The sequence below is a fragment of the Mustela putorius genome, unplaced genomic scaffold (genome assembly GCF_011764305.1).
Source record: "Mustela putorius furo isolate JIRA1106 unplaced genomic scaffold, ASM1176430v1.1 tig00001021_pilon_pilon_pilon, whole genome shotgun sequence".
Taxonomy (NCBI): Eukaryota; Metazoa; Chordata; class Mammalia; order Carnivora; family Mustelidae; genus Mustela; species Mustela putorius.
In genome coordinates this window covers 998,883-1,017,173 of record NW_025421534.1, presented here as the reverse complement: position 1 = coordinate 1,017,173, position 18,291 = coordinate 998,883, and the positions used below count along the sequence as shown (strand labels likewise).

General features: G+C 35.1%; 1 protein-coding gene across 6 annotated transcripts in view; it reads right to left on the bottom strand.

Annotated features, from left to right (window-relative positions):
- Window positions 1–18,291, bottom strand: part of BRWD3 (bromodomain and WD repeat domain containing 3) — a 220,789-nt gene that overhangs the window by 101,085 nt on the left and 101,413 nt on the right. For 4 of the 6 annotated variants that reach the window (XM_013050048.2, XM_045087074.1, XM_045087075.1 and 1 more), the window contains exons 12-17: window positions 11,462–11,502; window positions 8,731–8,835; window positions 7,553–7,706; window positions 2,906–3,040; window positions 1,717–1,845; window positions 580–805 (exon numbers count right to left, since the gene is read on the bottom strand). In XM_013050048.2, coding sequence (XP_012905502.1) covers window positions 580–805; window positions 1,717–1,845; window positions 2,906–3,040; window positions 7,553–7,706; window positions 8,731–8,835; window positions 11,462–11,502 — 790 coding nt within the window. Of the gene's footprint in view, window positions 1–579; window positions 806–1,716; window positions 1,846–2,905; window positions 3,041–7,552; window positions 7,707–8,730; window positions 8,836–11,461; window positions 11,503–12,566; window positions 12,716–17,060; window positions 17,526–18,291 lie in introns of those variants that run through there. The other 2 variants (XM_004780574.3, XM_045087076.1) reach the window with 2 other exon arrangements.

Genomic DNA, 18,291 nt, shown 5'->3' with positions numbered 1-18,291 from the left:
CTGGAATTAAAATTTGAAAAAGAAGAGTTGCTTTGACAGGGACTAGCATAGTTCAGTGTCTTATTCTAGTATCCTTACATCATGTATCATGCTCATCACTGCTTCCTTTACATCCTTCAGAAGTGACTGTTATTTAAACACTAAATAATTCTTTGCATTTCATACAAGAGAATGGGTAAATGGCCATATCCTAGTTTATAGTTTTTGAAATTTCTTTATCTTTGGTCTATTAACTACAGACTGTCAAATTAAAATACCAATAATATGAGCAGTGGAATTTCACCAATGAGAAAAGCTTGACACATTAAAGTTTGTAAATTTAATGTTCAGGGTTCTAAGGAAGCAGGTCAATACATTTTCTGCTTGAGCACATGCCTATTGTCTTAATCCATTTTTCTGTGTTTAAGTGACATAAAAAATATAAAACTACTCTGGTAAGTACTATAAAACTGCAAATTAATAGATTAGGTAAAATATATTATAACTTACTACAGAGTTTAGCAAGGGACATATAGAGAGAACAGCAGCAAGTGTAACATTTTGTAAAATGTTTTACATTTAATTTTGGAAATAACATACCATTAGCCACATATCCCAGCTGTGGTATAAGTTGTTCATCTTTACAATTTTCCCGTCCTGGTACTAGTCTTTGGAATTTTGTAGGATGAGGATTGCCATCAACATCCACCAAGAATGGGGGAGGCATGAGGTGAGGAGCTTGTTGGGTTTGTTCATCCAGTACATAGTTGTTGGCATCACGGATAAGGGGTCGATAATCCGTGTGGAAGAACATCTGATCTGGAATCTTTATGACAGATTTTAAGTATTTAACATGCATAGGGAATTAATTTTTATTCCTAGAGAGAGTGCATTTTTCAAATCAGACACTTTTTTACATCCTCTTATAGCCCTCTATTGCTTTGTGCTCCCTCCAGGTAGAAATCAATCACCTAAATGTTAATCTTATCTCTTCTCCACAAAAATCCTATAATCGGTATTACTTTCTGGCCCTATATGTATTTCTCCAATTAGCACATGAAGGAGAGCAATAACACAGTGGATAAAGTTAGTTATTTCCGTTTAAGTTGCAAACATCATACAAACTATTACAGCTATTTTTATTGCTTATATATACCCAAGTAAGGATAGATGGGAGTATAATATAAATGGCAAAGCAGGTAAGTACAAAATACATAAAAAATACTCAAAGATGTTATAAGTATTGAGCTAAAAATGATTCTGAGTTCTCTTCCAACTTTAAGAATCTATAATCTATTTCAAATTCATAGCTAATAAAATATAAAGAACCAATTAAATTAGCTTCCAAAGTATTTTAACAAGATGACTAATAAAGTGGCCAAGCAAGAAAATTAACATTTTGTTACCAGCTGTTTATTTCTAACTTATGATGAGTTATAAGATGCAACCTGGTAAAGTTGTTCTCCATTACACCTGAAGGACAGTACAGGGAATATGTTCTAAGCCAAAGGATTTCCTAATGAATTTTTATATCTACATCACCCTATATCTTAATAGTGATTAAAACTGCCAAGCCTATGTTCTGGCAGTGATGAAAACTTTTATCAAGAAAGGTGACTTTGTTATTTTGTGTCTACTGACACACAATGACCCTTATTAAATTGAAGACTTGAAATAAAATTTATGAATGATACAATCCAAAATTAGAGTCTGTAACAAAAAATTAAATAGACTAACCTTTTCATAGTATTTACTGCATCCAAAACCAAAAAGCAGCAAGTGACCATGAGAGTCTGTGCAGGCAAAATGGTTTCCATCTGGTGAAAATTTACAATCAAACACTGCACCATGGCCTTGGCCTTCAATCTGAAATTTAGAGGAGTCACTCTAAGTCATCTTTAAGAGGTAATTTTCAAATAATAAGTAGGCAATAGATTCAGCTTCCTAATATCTTGGAATCTGTGATGCATCAGCATTCCAATGTACTCTCTGGCTTCTGTAGCCAGAACCCTACTGAAACAGTAAAGCTCTGAAAGAAGTTAAAAAGAAGATATGCAATAAATGGTAAATGCAATAGATGGTATCAAACATTACTAGCATGGTCATATCTCAAGAAGTACTAAATGAATGACTGAGAATAAGAAAAGACCTAAACACAACCAAAATGACAAATGTGCTATTTAAGCAAAGTCAAGATAATATCTTCACACCTTAAATTTTAATGCAACTAAGTCTTTAAAAAATCTTCTTAAAATTAAAGCACACAAATCAATTTTACTAAAAAAAAGACAAGGTATTATTAACACTCTAGAACTATACAAAGCCTATAAGAGAGGGCTCAAAGGTTGACAATTTAGAAATGTTTCCTCAGAACTGTTCTTCAGAGAGGAATATGAAATATGGAGGATATGAGTATTCCCATTACCATAGGAGGATGTTCTACTGAGAGAAAAGATAGCTACCAGATTTTTCCATGGTTTGAATGAAATATATCTTAAGAGTATCTATACCTTCAATTCCATGTTTGCCAAACAACTTCCTGATTACTAACTAAAGCCATACGGGGTTTACCAGAAGCAGATACAATATAGTCACTATTAGGATTTACACATTGTGATTATTGTTTAAGCATTACACTTCCTGTGATTTTGGTTACTGTTAGCTCCAAAAGCTTTTAAACTTTAGTTTCTAGAATTAAGAGCTGGGGACAAGAATTTAGAAAATACTAATGCCATGACAACAGAGTCACTCTGAAATGTGTAACTCTTGATTGGCCTTACTCTCAGGTCTTGAGACATTCTCTAAGTTATTGTATGGAGTTAAACAAAGATGACAGAGGTTCCTTGGCACTAAGTATACTGTAATTACCAAGTTGTCATATAAGAGATATCTGCCTTAATATGAATTAAATACAGATTTTTCTTACCATGTTAAAATAATTCCGAATTTTGGTCCCCCGGTCAAGGTCCCAAATAAAAATGTTCCCATCATGACCCGCTGAAAGTATGATCCTTTGATCAAATGGATGTGCTTCTAAAACAAATACTTCATCATCATGTCCCTGTGATAAAAATCAATATTAAAAATGAAAAGCGACACCAAGTATTTGGTTTATTTGGCCAAAAGTTCATGGGAATGTGCTATTAATCCCACTCAGATGAATTTATGTACATAACAGCATTTACTACACGGTCACTACAAGAAATAGTTCAATTAGAGTTCCTTCTATGTTTAGGTGCTGATTTCAAGAAGTATTTAATACAGAATACCCAAAAAGGGGTTTAAAGTACAGTCCAAAACAATTATAGCTCATTAACCAGGCCCCTGAAATCGAATTTGTATTTCTATGACTCTGCTATTTAAAATACCCACAGAAAATGGGACAAACAGAATCTTTCATTAACACCCAATTCTGCCACAGAGATGACACACAAACCTTTACTATTCTTTATCAAATTATTTGAATAAATCAAATTTATTCAGATTATACCTTGGAAGACTCCATGGTACATTCAAACAAAAAAGTATAGTGGCTCTGCTCTTTTATCTACTTTATAGTTGAAGGTTTCATTTAACATGCTTTCTGAAAAATGGGTTCGCTGCTAAAAAATGCTTAAAACCCAATGGGTGGTTGGGTTATGGACATTGGGGAGGGTATGTGCTATGGTGAGTGCTGTAAAGTGTGTAAACCTGAGGATTCACAGACCTGTACCCTTGGGGCAAGTAATACATTATATGTTAATTTAAAAAAGGGAAAAAAAAGTAAACAACAACGACAATACTCTGTATATATGTTTCCTTTACTAATGAATATCAGTAGATAGAGACCTTAGATCAGGAGTCTGCAACTGTAGCCGGCAATCCAAATCTAGGTCCCAGACATTTTTGTACACACAGTCCATGAGCGAAGAATGGTTTTTACATTAAAAGGCTTTAAAAAACAAAGAATATACAACAGAGACCATACGTGGCCTGCAAAGCCTAAAATACTTACTATCTAGCCTTGAAGTAGTTTGCCAACACTTGAATTTAGATCATTGATAAGAATACATGATTATACATGATTAACGATAGGCAAAGCATGTACGACATAGTGAAGTGGCATTTCACTTAGGAACACATGAGCATATTACACAATAGGAGCTTTTAGAAATCATCATATAGGGTGCCTGGATGGCTTAGTGGGTTAAAGCCTCTGTCTTCAGCTCGGGTCATGATCTCAGGGTCCTGGGGTCGAATCCCGCATCGGGCTCTCTGCTTGGTGGGGAGCCTGCTTCCCCCCCAACCCCACCTGCCTCTCTACCTACTTGTGATCTCTGTCTGTCAAATAAATAAATAAAATCTTTAAAAAAAAAGAAATCATCATATCTTATGACCCTAAAAAGTGCATTTTATCCCAAATCATTATAAAACATGTAATAATAGAGCACCTTACCATATCACCTTTATATAGAAAAAATATAACTTATTAAAACCTAACTGCAGACTGGCTCAAAATGTGTAGGTAAAATCCCATTGCAATAAATACTTTTACAACTGATAATCTACTAAAACTTTTTTTCCCAGGGACCACTAAAAAATCACTTCGTTATATGCTAAATAATCAATCTGATATAACAAATAGTTTCTCAGGTCTCTAACAAGTAAACAGTAAATTACTTTGTTAAACTCAAATGATAATGATACAACTATTTCACTGTACATTAGAAAATAAAAGATTTTAAATAGGGGATTTAATTTGTTGGTCCTGTCATAGGATAGGACATAATCACTGGAGCATAGAGAACAAAACCTAACCAAATTCAATAATGTCTTAATATATATCATCTGTCTTATTATTATTTAATTAATTATTAAGCACACCTCTATTTTCACAACTGCCACAAAAATCCAAATTATTATCATGGCTCATCCTACCATAGACTCCTACAGCATACCAGAATCACTCTTATCTTCATTTCAATCTATTCTCTCTATTCTGTTGCCAGAATTATAGAGTATCCTTCAAAAGCAAAATTCACATGTCATCCCTTAGCTTTTAAATCTTTTAATGGTTTTCTATTGGTCTAGAATAGATCCTATATGACCCTGAATGGTCTGGTCTCTGTCTATTTCCCCAGTCCTATCTGGTGATACTTTCTGTTCTCTGTGCTCTAGCCAAAAATTGGCTTTATTTCAACTCCATTCTACCTGAAGACCTTTGATGTGCTTTTCCCTCTTCCTATAAGGACCTTCCAACTCTCTCACATATCTAATATATCAAATATTTATTGATATCCTACCATATTGAGACAGAAAAGAAAAAAATATCAGATACTGATAAATGCTATGATGAAAATAAAGTGAGGTGATAGAATAAGACAAAGACTGCAAGGCTACTCTAGAATGTTTGATCAGGGAGGGCCTTGTCAAGGAGGTAACATTTAGGCTGAGACCCAGGTGATTTCTATCTTTCAAATCTTAACCCAAATTGAACTTCCTTAGGAAACCTCTCTGACCCTATTTTGACCAGGGTCAAGTAGTTTTAGACCAGGTTTGGTCACCCTATTAGAAACTTGCATTGTATTTTGCACTTCTTTTCTACTGACCATTTATTTTAATTAATTTTTGTGTGGCTTTTCTTGTTATTTTTATTTTTTTCTTAAAATGCTGTAAATCCCAGGATGATGGGAACTCTCTAATTTACTGTTTATTCCTAATATCTAACTCAGTTGCTGGCACACAGTAAATGCTCAGTAAGTATTTGCTGAGTGGAAGAACTTTACACTACACTAAGACCCCAATAAACAAATTGTTAATACAGAAAATATAAATATCAAAACTAAATAGATTTGACTATTACAAGGACTAAAAATAAACATATTCTGTTCTAAATTTTTTTAGTAAAATTCACTGAAAACAGATGATCCATGAATCGACCCATGGGAAGAGTCCCACTAAACAAAATTCTAAATTAAGGTACTTGTTAAGACAGAATTTTACATAGATCTATAAAGCCAGTGGCTATGACACAAACTTTGAAATTGTGATTTTGAGAGATACAGACCTGTGCAGTCTCATATGCAGTTAGCCCCATGTGGCTATTAAGCATCTGAAATGTGGCTAGTCCAAATTGAGATGTTATGTAAATATAAAATACACACTAGATTTCAAAGATTTTGTATTTTAAAAACAGAAAATAGTTAATAATTTTCATATTAGTTACATGCTGAAATGCTACTATTTTGGATATACTGGGTTAAATAAAATATATATATATATTTTTTTAATTTTTTATTTTTTTATAAACATGTATTTTTATCCCCAGGGGTACAGGTCTGTGAATCGCCAGGTTTACACACTTCACAGCACTCACCAAAGCACATACCCTCCCCAATGTCCATAACCCCACGCCCCCTTCCCGTCAAGCAGAGAAAGACAACTATCATATGATCTCCCTGATATGAGGAAGTGGTGATGCAACATGGGGGCTTAAGTGGGTAGGAGAAGAATCAATGAAACAATATGGGATTGGGAGGGAGACAAACCATAAGGGGGAATAAAATATATTTTTAAAATTAATTTCACCTATTGTGCTTTACTTTTTCTCTTGCAGCCACTAGAAAAACTATTTATTACATATGTGGCTCATACTATATTTCTACTGAAGCATGCACACAGATGAACATTTTTTAATCAAGAATCAAGCAAATAGTATATATTTTTCTACACATAATTAACAGAAACTTCTATCAGGGAATAGGGAAAGGCAGAAGGGGATAAAAATTGGTTAAGCAAATTAAAAAAAGAATCTAAAACTCCATTAACATAGTGTTAGCAAAGAGAATTGGGAGGTATATGGAAATCTTCCCAAAATTAAACAGATCTTTAGAAAACCTGACATAGGAGTCAAATAAGGATGATACCATGGTATACTACAAAGTGAATTTTGTCAGGAGAGCTGGATTCTAGTCCTTATCACTTAACTGCTTTGTAAACTGCATGGAAATCATTTGGCCCTGTCCTAAAGTATTTAGGAACTGATAATTGAAGCAGATAGGAAATAAGGCTTTTAAGTGGTATTTAACCTGAAGTGTGCATGATAAACCAATAAACAACCCCACCTATGTGACTTCTGTTATTAATCCTATCTTACTACAACAAATACATTTTTAGAAGAGGAAAAACCACCTTTTCTCTTACTTTTTCCCCTTACCTCTATGTCTTGCATAAATGAATCCCTGAAAGTAGAACATAAAGGAGGCTCTTGTCAAAATAAAGTTAGCTCTACCCCTAAAACAATAATAACAAAAATCCCAACTACTGCTAAAAACAGAATAACTTACATATCCTTAAATGCATTTTACAAAATAAATAATTACCAGACTTCAAAAGGATCTTGAAATGTTTTCATATCTGCTTTTAGCAGCTATACCATGTGCCATCCTTATTTTGTAGATACGTCAACAAAGGTAACTGAAATATTTACTTCTCCAAGGGTAAGTAAGTCATAGAAAGTAAACTAAAATTTAAATTTCCTGTATTCTGGAATAATGCCCTTTTTGATCAGTTCAATTATTCCAAAAATACTTACAGATAAAGTATGAAGAAGTTGCCCTGTGATAGAATTCCATACTTTCAAAAGGAAATTGTTCACTGCAGTAATAACTGTGGTGTCATAGCGATCCCAGGCCACCATAGTCACCTTAAGTTTAGTGACCTTGTCTTCTCCAGATGGCACATTATTCCTAAATAAAATAATTTGCAGTATTCACACACTGTAAATTACTGACAACGGTATATCTAAAATAGCAAATTATGGAAAAAAAAAAACCTCTCCAGTAGCTTGCAAATTTTTAGATAAAAAAATCCTAAACTATGTTTTTAAGTACTCACAAAATAAAATAATAAAAAGTACCTAAGTAGGGCAAAACCCATAATCTTATGTTAGGAAGAGAGAAGACACAAAATGACAAAAAAAATTTGTTACACTAGAACAAAAAAAGTGAAACTACAAAAAAAATCTATAATCCCTTGAAAAATAAAATATAAGATCATGTTGGCTACCAGAAAATATGAAGGAAACATAAAATGGACACTTGATTCCCTTAAGTAATACATTTTGAAACTAACAGATCTTGTAAAAGAGCAGCAAGAAATTCATTAACTTTTAATTTAGTTGAACATGGTAAGAATAGCTGGCTAGGACTACAATGTCAGTTCCATATTGTTATTAATGGGAAGATAATTGATTCCAGAGCCTTACCCTATAGAAACTGTAATGCCCTAAAGATGTAATCATGTATCTTCCAATCAACAGGGAAGAGGATGAAACAGAATGCTGATTAAGTGTACTTATACTATTGAGTAGGAATGCTAACAATATGTAACATTATAAAGGTAACCCCAGTAAGACAGATAAATAGTTAAGCTTATGATGACATTTGGACAACCCTCAAAGTAGAAAGTAGTATAGACAGATATTAAAAATGACCTATAGAAAACTAAGGCAGAAATAACTCTGAGGGCATTAGCAGAGTAGAGCTCTTTGGTTCACAAGAGATCAGAATTTTGAATGACTATTAATGTTTCTATCATACAGTCTGTCAACAGCAAAAGGCAATTTACTTAGAGACTAAATATAGGTGTATACTTCAAGTCTACCAAAGAACTACAAACTGTTTACGAATCCATATAATAATATATAATTCAGTAAATCAAAAGACAGTATACCATATGAGAACCACTGAAATATCTAACAGCCAATCTTACCCAGTCATTTTAGTAGCCATATCTAGCACTATACTCTTCCATTCTTGTTGCTGATATTGCCAAATTCTTGCTGTTCCATCTCTACTTCCACTAACAAATCTTAAACTGCAGAGAAACAGTGAAATACCCTTATTACTTTTTTCCAAATTAAGAAATCACTTTTTTTTTCAATTATGAAAGTAATACGTTCATCCCCATACACTACTGGGAGGAATGAAAATTATACACTTTGGAACACAGTTTTGCAGTTCCTCAAAATGATAAAGAGAGTCACCATATAACTCAACAATTCTACTCCCAGGTATAAATCCATGAGAAACCAAACATTAAGTCTACATAAAAACTTGTATAAGAATATTCATGGTATTATTCATCACAAGCCAAAAAGTTATAACAATCCAATGTCCATCAACTAATAAAGGGATGAACAAATTGTGGCATCCATACAATCAAATATTATTCAGCAATAAAGAGAAATGAAATAATGATACATGTTGCAACAGGACTGAATCTTGAAAACAATACATTAACTGATAGAAATCAGTCACAAAAAATACATTGTATAATACAATTTATTTAAAATCTCCAGAAGAGGCAAATCTATAAAGATAAAAACTGGATTAAAGGCTGCCCAGAGTTAAGGGTGGGCAGGTAAAGATACTGGAGAGTGATAGCTGAAGGGTATGGAAATTCTATTTTGGGGTGATAAAAATGTTCTGAAATTGTGGTAAAGGCTGCACAATCCTGTGAATATATCAGAAAACACTGAAGTTATGTTATTTGCATTATATCTCAATAAAACTTACAAAAATACATTCATTCACCCATAATTCTATCACTGTTTATACTTTCATTTCTATTCCACCAAACTTAATTAAAAACATACATAAATACTTTTCTATTTTCCCCTACAGGAAACAGAATTATACTACATATAATGTTTTATGTTTATTTTATAGATACATCTCTAGGTTTATAGAAAACTACTGTCACTTTTAATAGGTACTCAGCTATATGGATGCATAAAAATTTAATAACTCCCTAATGAAAATATTTATACTATTTCTATTCTTCACCATTAAAAATAATGTTGTGATGAATATCTCTGTATGTATCTTTGTACAACCTTATACATATCTTTGCTGAGTCAAATGGTCAGCACATTTTTAAAGCTTTTGGTGAGTTATTTGCCTCAAAAGTTTTTTTTTTTTTTTTAACATTTTACTATCTCTTAAAAGTTGTGGGAGAGTGAGTGCTCACTTTTCCTAAACCCTTGGCAATACTATATGCTAAAGTACTTTAATATCTTGTTATTCTGAAAGAAAAAAAATGTTACTTTTATTCTAAACTGCATCTTTATTAGTAAAATTGGACATCCTTTGTTTATTGTCCACATAACTAATGTAAGATAAAATAATGTTTTTCCTTTAGGGAAAAGGCAAAGAATTAAAAAACTTCAGATTCCTCTAGCATGAAAGAATCATAGCTGTACAAACCTTCAAGTGTATACCTCAGTATAGTGCAATAAATCAACCTCAAAAAATTATCTGAAGGTTTTCTCATTCCTAATATAAACTTCACTCTATGTGGACCATCATTATTTACTCTTGCATTTAATAAAGATGAACAAATTCATCATAGCAATCACCCACTGTCTGAAAAATATTTAAAAATAAAACATGGTCAAAAAATTTAAAAAAATAAATTTAATTAACATAAAACATGGTCACCCACATAAAGTTCTTATAGAAATATATGGTTACACATTTATGTTAAGTGGTTACATTTTAAAATCTATTCTAGGTTAATTTTTAGACCAGGGCAAAAAGATTATCAACCTTTTGGGGTCAAACATTTGAGAGGGTGTACAAATACCTGTACATAATTTCTGAGTTTACAGATACAGGAAATACATATCATATGAGTAAGAGAGACAATAAGTAAAACAGATGTTCAAAGGAAGACAATATGGATAAAATCTGGAGCAGTCAGAAAATGGTTCAGGTAGAACATGGGAAGACAGGACTCAGAAGAGAAAGGGACTCGAGGGAGAAGAAAAGTAGAGTAAAGGAAAGCAGAAGGGAGAGGGAGACTGTAGGAGGGAAAGAGAAGTGAGGGGGAGTAGAGGGTGATATTTCTGGTTAAGAATGGTGTGAGGTAAAGTATAAGCAAATCAATGAACAGGAGAAAAAATACAGATATATGGATGTAACAAGAGCAATGATTAAGTCAATTAGGTTAAATGTAATGATTTATATGGGAGATAGTAAATGAGAAAAGAATGTAGGTCTAAGTTAAGTTATAAAAAGTTTTGAATTCATAAGACATTTGAATTCTATTCTATAGACAAAGAGGAAACACTAAAGATTTCTGAACAGAGCAATGTGGATTTGGCAGAAATAGACAGGATATATTTTGAAAGGAGAAGAAAACTGGAGGTAATGGGTTAAATAATGGAATCCTTGGCCAAGGTGAGTGATAATAGGAATGGAAAAAAACCAAAATAAACAAAAAAGAAATCACTCAGAAAGGAAGAACTAATAAAGTATGGCTACTACTTGGATAGGAGTTTAAAAAGAACAGGGTAAGGATGTTATCAAAAATAGACAAGGGCTTTCAGCTTAAGAAACTGAACAGAAATAAAGTACTACAGTAGAGGGAGCTACTTCTGAAAGAATAGAGGTAAAATATGTCAAACATCTGTATACACAGATATGTACTACATAGTTACCTGTCTCCATTGTTACAGAACTGAACAGCAACAACTTTGTCCTAAGACATAAAACAACAGATTTTTGGTTAGAGTTAATTTATTTGTAAAATAAAGTACTCTTCCCTTCAAATTCACATGCAAAAGCATCATGGAGTAGACTTTTTAATGCTATAATTTTCTCAGAAAAAACCTCCAGCTTTCTTTAAAAAAATTAATGAAGGTTGAAACAATGCATTGACTGAGGAGGAATACTTATTAGCAGTAATTTGAGACAAACCAGAATAAGCAAACCTGTTTCTAAATCATAATCTCAAGAGACAGTTTTGAATAGATATTGGTTTTTATGTCCCCCATAATAGGAGCACACTAACCTACAATATGACCTTAAAGTAAGACTTAATAGAAGTTGAACTAATTTTCCCACTTATTTTTTAATTTCAGAAAATAAATCAATCATTTCCTGTTTCTCAGACGGATTCTTTCTTTTACAAAGGATTCATCTGTCTTTAGGTACAATATTTCAGATACTTCTCTTTGAATCTTCTTTTATAATGACTAAACTAGTAACTTTTACAAATATAATGTGTATTATAGTGATGAAAAGATTAAAGTATAAGGCAGAATATGCACTTTTCTTCTCTTTATTCCTTGGTAATAAAGCTAAAATGCACCCTCAAATGTTGTACATATTTTCACAAAACACTCAGTTACTGAACTGCATTTGAATTTTTAATAAAAGCTCAGACATTAAATATCTTTATATTTATTTTTCATTTTTAAAAATTAAACTGTCTTCATATGTTCAGAGGTATATTTACACTGTTCCATGATTTCACTATAGTATATATTTGACAAATTCTGTATTCTCACTGCCAATTGCAATAACTGGTTTTAGATGTTCTGAAAGTACATCTTATTTTCAGTGACTAACAATAGCCACTGACTTCAACAGGGAGTATTTAGGCTTTCTGACTTTGTCGTAGCAGCACCCTGGCAAAAAAACGCACAAAACTCTACTAATCAATTTTTCTTTATCTTTCCCCCAACTCAATTCTTGCCCATTGTTTCTACTACCACCTTTTCACTCAGCTCTCAATAAACTTGACTGCACTTGTATACATACCCTGCTTGGGTGGTAATTGTAAAGATGCCTCCTTTGCATACTCTAGTACAAATGGATTTCTCCCAATGGATAGTCTCAGATTGAGATCTTTATATATTTCCTAAGTTTTTCTCTTTCACAATTTAAATAATACTCCAGGATTTTAGTATCTAGGAATAAGTAACAGCAAGGTGAGAGCTCAGCTTGGTTCAGTAATGGTTTATAAGTAACTGTTCAGTTATGTTTATGGGATAGGACAAAACCAGGGGATTGTTTCCAAAAGCTCAAGGTTTCTAACAGGTCTCTTTTACTACAAATTTCAGGAACATGACTGATTTTGTAACTCACAAAGTATCTTTTTCTAATAGTGATGATTCAGGAAAACTGTGTATTTTGTTGATGTGCACTAATGCTATCCCAAATGAGAGATCAATAGTACCGAAAACAGTAATCTTAATTAAGACTTGCAAAGCTGAGTGCTTTCAACTGCTGACTATACAGCTTTGACAATAAGGTATATGAGGTGTACAGTGAGCTGAAAAACATGTACTCCTATATTCCACAGTGAATAATTAGAGAAAAAGGTATGGAAAGGAAGAGGAGAAAGAGATGAAAGGTACACAGAGATATGAAAACAAACATTACTGGCGCCAAGCTTCCTAAATAAAGTAGAAATAGCTTTGAGGAAAAGGTCCAGACACCAATGGCCAGTCACCAATGGCTGTCACCCAGGCATAAAGCTGTTCCCTGCCGTTGTTGATAACTAAGTAGAATTAGATTTCAGAAGTCTGTGATGGCATTCTGAAAATAATCAAACTAAAATCAACAAGCTAAATTAGTAAATTATTTTTTTCCTCAAGATATACTTAATATGTCTTTTATTATTTGAGGTAAAATGGGCCTACAGCATTATATAGGTTTCAGCTGTAAATATTATAATTTGATATTTTCATATACTACAAAGTAATGACCACTGTTAGTTACCATCCACCACCATACAAATAAGCTCTCTCACCCATCCCCCAACACACTTTCTCCTCTGGTAATCATGGATCTGTGTATCTATGAGTTTCTTTTTGTTTGGTTTGGTTTGTCCATTTGTTTTGTTATTTTAGAAGCCACATATAGTAAAATCATGTTATTTGCCTTTTTCTATCAGATTTTTCACTTAGCATAATACCCTCAAGATCCATCCATATTGTCACAAATGGCAAGATTTCCTTATGTGTGGCTAAGTAGCATTCCAGTGTGTGTGTGTATGTGTACCACATCTTTATCCATTCATCCATGGATGGACACTTAGGTTGTTTCCATATTCTGGCTACTATAAATACTGCCGCAATGAACATAGGGGTGCATATATCTACTTGAATTAATGTTTTTGTATTCATCAATAAATACTCAGAAGTGGAATATCTGGATCCTACAGTCATTCTATTTTTAATTTCTTGACAAATCTCCATACTGCTTTCCATAGTGGCTACACCAATTTACATTTACATTCCCACCAATAACATATAAGAGTATCTTTTTCTTCACATATTCTCCAACACTTGTTACTTCTTGCCTTTTTGATAATAGCCATTCTAATAGGTATGAGATGACATCACATTGTGTTTTTTTTAAAAGATTTTATGTATTTATTTGACACAGAGAGAGAGAGAGAGAGATCACAAGTAGGCAGAGAGGCAAGGAGGGGAAGTAGGCTCCCCGCTGAGCAGAGAGCCCGATGCGGGGCTTGATCCCAGGATCCTGAGATCATGACCTGAGCCAAAGGCAGAGGCTCAACCCACTGAGCCATCCAGGCGCCCCGCACATTGTGGTTTTCATTTCACTGATAATTAGTGATATGGAACATGTTTTCATGTGCCTATTAGCCATCATTATATCTTCTTTAGAAAAAAAAAAGTCTATTTAGTTACTCTGCCCATTTTATAATTGGGTTGTTTTTTGTTGTTGAGTTATATGAGTCCTTTATATATTTTGGATATTAACCCCTTAATAGATAAATTATTTGCAAATATTGTTTCCCATTTACTAGGTTGCCTTTTTGTTTTATTGATGTTTTCCTTCACTGTGCACTAGCTTTTTACTAAGAAGTAGCCCCATTTGTTCATTTTTGCTTTTGTATCCCTTGCACTTAGAGCCAGAATTTTTTAAAAATCACTAAGACCAACGTCAAGGACCTTACCAGTGCTGGAGAGGGTCATGAAAAAGATATGACCACCAGGTTACCTGTGAGCTGGACCCCAGGCAATTAAAAGCTCCTTACCCTCTTCCCTATCCTAGGATATACGTTCCACTTGCCTTTCCTGCTCCCAGAGGCTGCTCTAAGGACACAGCCTTGAGACGATGATGTGATATTGAGAACACCTGCACAGTATACTTGACTGAACCCAGTTAAGGCTTCTTTATAAACTTTTAAGATTTGGTGGGTAGGTTGGGGGCACCTGGATGGCTCAGTCAGTTAAGCAGCTGCCATCTGCTTGGGTCATGATCCTGGTCCTGGAATCGAGTCCCGCATAAGGCTCCCTGCTTGGCGGGAAGCCTGCTTCTCCCTCTCCTCCCTGCTCATGCTCGCTCTATCTCTGTCTGTCTCTCTCTCAAGTAACTAATAAATAAAATTAAAAAAAAGAAAGGTTTGGTGGGCAGGCACAAAGATCCATTCATCCTGCTGCCACCCAAAACAAACTTCATATTTAAATTCCCTTTGCTAATTAAAACTACCACCTACCAACCCAGAGTGGACTACCTCTTTCTTTGGTCTTTCTTTGTCCTCTGAGTATAGGGGTCAGTTTCAGATTATAGCTAAGAAGCTCCCAAGAGGGCTATAAAGACAATTGGCAAGCCAGCACAGAGACCAAAGAAATAGGCTTTGGGAATGAGGCATCCACAGGAAAAACCCCAAATTAGCCATCAAATTCTTTGTAAGGAAATGTGGCCTGTATTTTCGATGCCTATGGACTACTACATGAATATGTGGACACCCAGAAAATGCCAGCCAATCTAAGGTAAACTTGGAGGAAATGCACATATCACACTGGGACAGAGAAGGGAAACATGGTTGCTATAGTGGGCTTCTGCTGTGGGTAGTTCAGCTGGCCAGTGATGCCCAACTAGAGGCTGAAGAAAGAAGAACTGAGTTTAGAAAAGGAGAAGTGAGGGGCACCTGAGTGGCTCAGTGGGTTAAAGTCTCTGCCTTTGGCTCAGGTCATGATCTCAGGGTCCTGGGATTGAGCCCCACATTGGGCTCTCTGCTCAGCAGGGGGCCTGCTTCCTCCTCTCTCTCTCTGTCTGCCTCTCTGCCTACTTGTGATCTCTCTCCCTCTGTCAAATAAATAAATAAAATCTTTAAAACAACAAAAAAAAGAAAAGTGAGTTGGGGGAATTTGGAGGGGGAGACAAACCATGAGAGACTGTGGACGCTGAGAAACAAACAGGGTTTTGGAGGGGAGGGGGTTGGGGGGTTTGGTGAGCCTGGTGGCGGGTATTACAGAGGGCATGGAGCACTGGGTGTGGTGCATAAACAATGAATCCTGGAACACTGAAAAGAAATAAAATGGAAAAAAAAAAGGATATGTGACTGTCCACTACTCTGCTAGCTCTGGGGGTGGCAGACAAGATGGGAGAGGAAAGCAATAAATTGGAGACCTTAGTGTCCTGTTTTACAAAGCAAAGAGGGTACAATGTATTAAGATATGAGAACTTAGAAGAAAGCCTGACTAGGATGCTATGGTAATTGATGAGGAAACAGACAAAATGCCCCATACCTTCTAACCCCTACTTTTTTTTTTTAAAGATTTTATTTATTTCTTTGAGAGAGAGACAGTGAGAGAGAACATGAGAGGGAAGATGGTCAGAGGGAGAAGCAGACTCCCCTTGGAGCTGGGAGCCTGATGTAGGACTCCATCCCAGGACTCCAGGATCATGACCTGAGCTGAAGGCAGTTGCTTAACCAACTGAGCCACCCAGGTGCCCTCTGACCCCTACTTTTAAATAGCAATTACCCCAAAACTCCTAGGAGAAAACTTACATCTTTCTCTGTCCCCTTAAGTTTATAAATCTTATCATGTCTTTGAAATATAAATACTTCTGGAGATAACAAAAACATTGCCAGAAAAAAAAAGGGAGGGGCTTTTAATAATAGAGCTATAGTTCTCTTGTTCATTGCATAATAATGAACCCTCATCAAATCAAATGACCATTTTTAGGCTTCTGTCATTTGCAGTTACTGTTTTGCTCTGATGCTTTGCAAAAAGTGTCCCTACAACAGTGCTTCATCTTTAAAAACACTCATGGAAAAGAATTTAATAGGTTTCTGATAACTAAGATTAAATTGCTTTCATGTTGGAGAGATAATAATGAACTTTACAAGTGCTCCCCTAAAATTATGTGTACAAGTGCCACGATATGTCATACAATGGTAGCTGGGGACCTATCCCTATTCTCCTTCCCCACATCAGCAAAATGGGCCCAATACACTGATAATACAATGTTAACATGTAAAGATTTTACCTCTGCTGCAGGACACCTGCAGGCTTTGCTCAGGAACATCTGTGAGGAAGAAGATGGGCAATGAACCCAAAGAAAATTCAATGCCTACACACTGCTAGAAGTTTTAAGGTATGATCTGGTAGGCTAAGAGTCATAAAGCTGTAACTGAAAAGGTACAAGGCTATCCAACTTCTAAGAATGGGAAAGAGGTGCAGTCCTTTATAGGGATTTTGGGGTTTGGGAAGACTTTTAAGGTCTACCTGGCACAGTGCTCCCATTCCTTATGCTGCCTGGTAAAAAAAGGACACATATAAGACTGGGGGCAATAGCAGCATGTTGCCTTTGAGAAGGCAAAAATATTAATAAAACAGATTAAAGCTCTGGCCATCTCCTAAGTATTGCTACTTTTTAATTTGATGTGTCTATGACTCCAAAAGATATGGGTCAGACACTATGGCAGAGATAACAAAAGGGGAGAATGCCTCTGGAATTTTGGTTCCAGCTCTGGAAGGGGGCAAAACCTCAATATACCCCCAAAGAGCAACAGTGCCTAGCAATGTACACAGTGCTCCTCCAGGTAAAACTTCTCACACAGCAGCCAGTATAGCCACTAGTATACTGAGCTTATGGTGGTCTGGCTACTGATCACTCAGGAGCTATTGCCATTAACCCTTTGTACTGATAATTAGACTGTTTTGAGGGATTAAATTTATGGCTTGAACAATGGAAAGCTCATCATTAGAAAGTCTCTGTGGGGTCAAGATATATATATAATATGACATTCGGGTCCATCTTCAAGAGCCTGAAGTGATTCTCAATGTTCTTCATGTCCCAGTTCTTAAGACACTGACACCCCTCTAGCAATCAGGAAGTCGGTGCCCTAGCTTGGGAATGAGCCCTAGCTACTGACCCGTCAGTAGTTTAGGCAAATTGGGTGCATATAAAGAGTGGCTCCCACAATGCCCAAGTAGGATGGCATATTGCTAAAGATGCCAGGCCGCCCTCATAGTACACTGACTTGATTAAAGTAATAACAGCATGCTGTGTGTCCTAAATAACACCAAAGGCAACTGCCGAAAGAATCAGGCCATCCACTGGAGTTCCTAACCTGTGAGAAATTGGCAAATTGATTATATTGGCCTCCTCTAAGTGAGGGTTCTAAATATGCCTTGGTTTATGCAGATATTGCATCTGGTCTAACCCAACCCACACTTTTCCCTGCCACCCTACAAACCAGGCTGTCATCATTAGG